This window comes from Geospiza fortis, unplaced genomic scaffold (genome assembly GCF_000277835.1).
Source record: "Geospiza fortis unplaced genomic scaffold, GeoFor_1.0 scaffold244, whole genome shotgun sequence".
Classification (NCBI taxonomy): domain Eukaryota; kingdom Metazoa; phylum Chordata; class Aves; order Passeriformes; family Thraupidae; genus Geospiza; species Geospiza fortis.
The window spans coordinates 3,650,041-3,656,132 of record NW_005054370.1 but is presented as its reverse complement, the minus strand read 5'-3'; the positions used below and the strand labels follow the sequence as shown (position 1 = coordinate 3,656,132).

Here is a 6,092-nt window from a genome sequence, read left to right as displayed (position 1 = left end):
TGTTTTTTCTTGTGCTGTCAAGCTATTTTCCTTGAGCTTTGTGTGTGAAAGTCAGTGATTGGTTTGTGCTGCATCAGTTAGTGGATGCTCTTGGAATACAAAGATGTAGAAGTGTTTAAACAGAGCCAGCAACTCTGCTGAGGTTTTATTTCTTGTTTGTGTGAGCTCTGGTTGCCCTTGGTAAGGGGCACCACTTCCTCCCTTCTGTATCTGCTCACTCGAGTATGAACCACTAGCTAATGCCTCAGCTTCACACATTTCAGAAGGCAGTTGGGTAAATTGCAGTGTTTTTTTCTTTTCTTTCATTCCTTTAGAGGTGTCTGTATTTCTGAATACTTTTGACAGAAAACCGAATATTAATAATTGATTATTCTGTAATTTACTATAAAACAATGAGAACTGTCAGTAATTGATAGGCAATGAGTGCTGTATTTTTGTTTCTAGGATTTGTAAATTCAATGTGGAGATGTTACTATAAGATGCAAGATTTACATTTATGCTGATACACATAAATATCTGCTTTCCTCCCTGTCCCCACACAAATAAAAATTTTGCCTTAGTAAGTTCCAAAAGGAGAAATCTGTAAGTTACAATTAATACTAATCTTATGCTAAGTACAAGTGAGACAGTGTACATCTACATGCAGGTCTCTTCTGTGTTATTTTAAAATAACCTTTAAATTCAGTTTTATTTCTTCCTCAAAAAGGCATGCAGTGAATTTGTCCTTTGCAAAATCTAAACCTGTTTTGTTCTTGACAAATTCAGTCACATTCTCTTTAAAAAATGTCACAGACTTGTCCAAGAGCCTTTTTTTCACCTGTGATTCCCAAACAAACTTTACAAGAACTTTTGATAAAATGTTACCATCCTGCCTCCATTTTGCAAACAGCAGCCTGAAAGTTAATCTTTATTTTCCCCAGCAAGATTCCTCTAATGGTGTGTGCTAGAAACTATGGGCCTAAACAGGCAGACTTGTTCTCCTCTGTGCAGTGGGGTGTTGTTCACTGTCATGTGCTGCTTAAGTCATAGATCAGACATCTGATGTGGGTCGAGGCATGAATGGGCAGTAAAATGTGAAGGAAGGAGATGAGAGAAAACTGAAAAAGGGCTGTTGGTATATTCAGGTAGTGGCCTCTGGTTGTGTCACACACAGTCCACTCTGCCCTCCCACACAGTGCTGGATGCAGCTGTGTCTGGGTGATGGTCCCAATCTGGAGTCCAGCAGCTGGATTAAGTCTGTAGTTAATGTCATACGTATGGGTCTTGACATGGTGTCATGCCAGGAATCAGTTTCTGAGGAGGAACTGTATACTGATGTTCCTTGGTTGATCTGAAATCTAACTGGGCAAGTAGTTACCGCAGTTCCAGGTCCCATTCCCACTGTCAGCCAGTGCTCACAGTTCAGACTGGAAAGCGCATAAAACTTAAGTGAAGTGCTTGCAAATATGGAAATGTTTGAGGCCAGGTTGGACAGGGCTGGGAGCAACCTGGTCTAGTGGAAAGCATCCCTGCCCACAGCAGGGTGTTGAAACAAAATTATCTTTAAGGTCCCTCCCAACCCAAACCATTCTGTGATTATGATTCTATGAATTACCACAGTTTTATATTAGTTAAATCCATATTTACATCAGTTCTTCAGTGGCTGCTTTTTAAGGTACTGTGTATATTCAGAACCATTAATTTTCTAACAGCTTTGGGACAATTAGGCAGTTCATTGTGCAGCTAGAAGGACCCTTAGGATGAGAATGCTTCTTGTTTTCTGGAAGCCTTCACAGAAAAGTAGTGACTAAGACTATCAGCTGTGATCAAACATTGCTATAAAAAAATAAAGGTATTTTTATGTAGCTGTGATTGTCTTAGCAAGAGTGAAACAGTCATAGGCTAAAGATGACTGTACTGGCTTAAAATATTTTTATTAATTTGTCTTTTCATTTGCATAATTTTCAATAAAATACAGTGATTTTGTTATCTGTTCCTTAGTGTATATGCCCAACTCTTCTAATAAAACTTGATGTTCATTTTTTACTGGTAATGCTGCAATTCTAGGATGAGCTCTCTGATGTTAGCCAAGCAGGCTCCAAATGTACTACGCCAGCATCCACAGCTGCTTCAGATGTTCCTGTGCTGCCTGCTGAAACTCCTCGAAAGGAAAATGTTGAAGGGCTTGCAAAGGACACAGAGATGTCAAATGAGGAGCTGGATGTAAGCAAGAATATTGAAGTACAGGTAGCTCAAGAGACAAGAAATGTGTGTACTGGTGAGCTGCTTTAACTTCTTAATGTAGGGTTACTATGGACCTCATATTTGATCACTTATTAACTATCTTTTGTTGTGCCACAAATGAGAATGGGCTCAATATTTTAAGGAGTACAGAATATTGGTCAGAGATAAGTCTGTTGTTTATTGGTGACTTTAGTCCTTTTTTTTTCAGAATCAGAATTATTTAAGACATTTCTTTGGCAGTAGAAAAGGCAAATAGAGTTGTGAAGTGTTGGACATCTTGGTTTCAGTTGCAGGAGTAGTAGGAAATAAGTGTTGTTGGATGACTTGTGTTAAATTTGGGAGAGACCTAGAAATTCCAATATCTGCACTAGAGTATCAAAATCTGTGGGTCTTTTCATTTAATTATTTTGATAAATCTTTGTACAGATGTATCCTAAGTTGGTGATTGATGAAGAACTACTACATGTAGTTAATATGTCATGATGATTTTGTTTATGGGTATGTACCACTTGCTTTGCTCCAGGGGAAAATGAAAATGAAGAAAAATCTGAAGTTCAGGCAATTATTGAGTCAACTCCAGAGCTGGATATGGATAAAGATCTCAGTGGATATAAGGGTTCCAGGTAAGTTGTGTATTGTGATTTGAGGAAGAAGACAAATTTTAGAAGGTTATTGAAAGATGCTGTATATGGGAATTTTCCTTTTCTTGTCTTTGTTTAATTCTTGTGATGAGAAGGATAAAATTATCCTATATGGTGAATCTTAAGGATGTAAGAAGAGCTTTGTGTGAAACGAGCCCCTTCTCTGACCAGAGGAATATTTTGACCTCCTACTATTCAGTTCTCTTGCATTCTTGTTCTATTAAATATTTTCCAGTTTAGCTGAGCTGTCTATTCTTCAGGCATTTGGGGTAAGTCCTGACACAACTCAATTTCTATAGGCCAAAACTTGACATGCTTTGACTTATTACAATGCTGTCCGACTCAGTATCAGCAACTGCTTTGAGATCTTAATGGCAAAGCAGTATTTGAAAATAGAATCTAGAACTTTTAAGTCAAATGAAAGCTTGTGGGGTTTGTTTGAGGGAACAAATTAACTACTGGTAAAAAATAGAGAGAAAGCTTTTCTTCATTGTGGAAGTGCTATTTCCCTGCTTTTTCATGTCTTGTTTAATTCTCTGCCCAGCACTCCCACCAAAGGCATCAAGAACAAAGCATTTGACCGTAACACAGAGTCACTCTTTGAAGAGCTGTCATCTGCTGGTTCTGGCCTAATTGGAGATGTGGACGAAGGTGCAGATTTACTTGGTAAGAAAGATGCTGTATACAGAAATTTTCCTTTTTACGAAGTGCTTAATTAGTCTTGCTGGATTTGTTGTTACATTTCATTTGCATTAAAATTGTTTGAGTAGCATCCTAAGGTAATCATTGGAATGCAAAACCAGAAGCATTTCTTCTTTCTCTCTGTATAAGGAGCTTAATCTTTTGGGGCACTTCCTACACTATTCTCCATTTCTCCCTCTATGTTCTCTTACATAAGGATTTTTTTCTCAAGGAAGGATTTTTGTCTTGAACTAGTTTTAGGTAGTTTTATTCAGGTTGTGCCTGATCTGTAGTGGCCTGGCTTTATCATCTCCTTTAAGATTTTAATTTGAAAGAATTTCAGCAAATGAAGTGGTGGTAATTTGAGAATCAAACTGTTAATTGATAGGGGAGGGAAAACCCACATTTCTCCTTCCCCTAAACATCTTGCTGTTACTTCTATGCTGACTATTTCAGTCACTTACTTCAAATGATTGAAATAAATTTGAGTTGACCAAGATCAAAAAGGTCATCAGAAGAATAATCTTTCTATAAACAATATAGCAAGATATTTTTACTATGTAATTGTTCAGGCCTCATTTTGAGATAATGAAAGCTGATACTATGGATTGTATAAAATGCAGATGCTACTCTCAAGTGCTTTTGAAATGAGTTGTGTGCAGAAAATCAGCAGCTTGTTTGCTTCTGTCCTCTGACCCTGCAAAAATACAGATTGTTAGGACTGTTGAAACTCCTGTGTGCAATCTGTATTTCTGGTTGTTCAGTGTTCCTCCAGAAACTTATTTTATATCAAACAGGTGACATTTCTGCAAGTATTACTCACTAGGAGTAATGAACCTATCTCCAGTCTGAGATGGTTTTTCTTTGTTGTCACTCTGAGCAGTGAGGCTCTCCACATCCTTACTGCAACATACTCCATCTAAAGCTCTTGGATGTCATTCCATTCTCACAGAGATAAATAATCACGCATTCTGCATGCAAAAATACAGATACTGGAGAGTATTAACATGGAGCAACATCCATCCCTTAGCTGTGATAAATTGATTAAAGAAAGCAAACTATTGTCAGAATATCCTGATCCTAATGCTTTGTTTTTCATGGGCAAAAAATAATATAATTTTTAATATAACTTATTTAAGGTTTGTCAGTGAGTTTATTACCATTTTCTGTAAATCTATTGCTGAAACACCAGTGTGTGCGCACTAAGCCTAGGGTTATACCTGCATTTGTTATGCAGAATGTGTTGGTCTGAAAATTTTATATTAGAGTCGTAATTTCGCTTTGAGAACAACCATAGTTCAAAATCTGAAAAGCCGCACCTGCATCCAGGACAGTCTGTGTGTTTGAAGCATTTGGACCTGTTCTAAGTGAGCATTAAACTTCAGTATACAGTTGTTTAAAAATAGTTAATTAGGATTCTCTAATCTGTTTTCTCTTGGGCTGCATACCCAGGGGAATATTCTGGTGTGTATGCTTCTTTTTTCAAAAAATCTTTGAAATCTGTTGCTTCTCCAGTTAGGCATTCTTGGCTGCTGCTCTCATACAATATGTTCTCTGCATTTTTTCCCTGCGTGGTAACTTTTTTTTGCTGTTGCACTCTGGCTTTATAGTTTTTGTTCTTGCATTATAAAAGATCCTGAAACCTGTTGGATGTGATCCTACATACGTTTATCTGTGAATATTGAAAGTGTTTAAAAAGCAAGAGCAACTTGAATAAAATCTCTTGATGGTTGTAGTATAGGGGATTTCTCCAGATATTGTTAAATTAACCATGGTTGATCTAAGTTACTTGAGTAAATATCATTTACTTTTAATCCAAAACCCAGAGAGGGAAATGTCAAAAGAGAGAACTTTGACTTGCATGTCTATTTATAGATACCTTTTCTTCTTTATCCAAATATCTTTAAAGTCTTCTGCCGCCAAAGTTGCTTTAGAAGATTGTGTTTCTAAAGTATTTTAAAAAGTCTCCACCATTAAGATACCTTTTTCCTTCATTATGTTAATCTTGAATTAACATAATTTCTGCTGTTATCTGTGTCATAATTATTTTGCTGTGCAAGATGCAAAAGAATTATTCTCTCCTGGAACTACCTTTTTTAAATTCTGAAAATTATATTAGGTATGCAAAAAATAGGGTGAGAAATTAATTTCCAGAAATATAAGTTATACTGAAGTAGTTATGTTAGTAGTTATGTTGAAAAGTTATGTTCACTTTTCTCCAGAAGAGCGTATTAATTGGGAACTTCTGAATGGCTTAGAATTTCTTCCAAGGACTGTGCTTCTAAATTATTTCACAGAAAATGAGAGACACTATTGAGTTACTGATTCTTATAAGAGGTTTAACCAATGGAAATGGTTGTGACAAACTTAAATCCTTCCACATCAGTCTTCTGTATAAATCCTGCTTCTAATCGCATTACATCCCACTTCAGATTTTTGGTGGTGGCTTTGTTTTAATTGCCTCTTACTTCCTAAGTCTTAATATTTTATTTCTCCTCAATCATACTACACCTCACATGAAATGTTTCTTGTTCTTGTTTTTGCTCT

At 36.5% G+C, this 6,092-nt stretch overlaps 1 protein-coding gene across 3 annotated transcripts in view; it reads left to right on the top strand.

Moving 5' to 3' along the window:
* The window catches only part of SPAG9 (sperm associated antigen 9), a 36,236-nt gene that overhangs the window by 6,148 nt on the left and 23,996 nt on the right, over positions 1 to 6,092 (top strand). For all 3 annotated transcript variants that reach the window (XM_031060011.1, XM_005424597.2, XM_014308471.2), the window contains exons 3-5: positions 2,047 to 2,257; positions 2,747 to 2,846; positions 3,409 to 3,530. In XM_031060011.1, the coding sequence (XP_030915871.1) occupies positions 2,047 to 2,257; positions 2,747 to 2,846; positions 3,409 to 3,530 (433 nt within the window). The remainder of the gene's footprint in view (positions 1 to 2,046; positions 2,258 to 2,746; positions 2,847 to 3,408; positions 3,531 to 6,092) is intronic.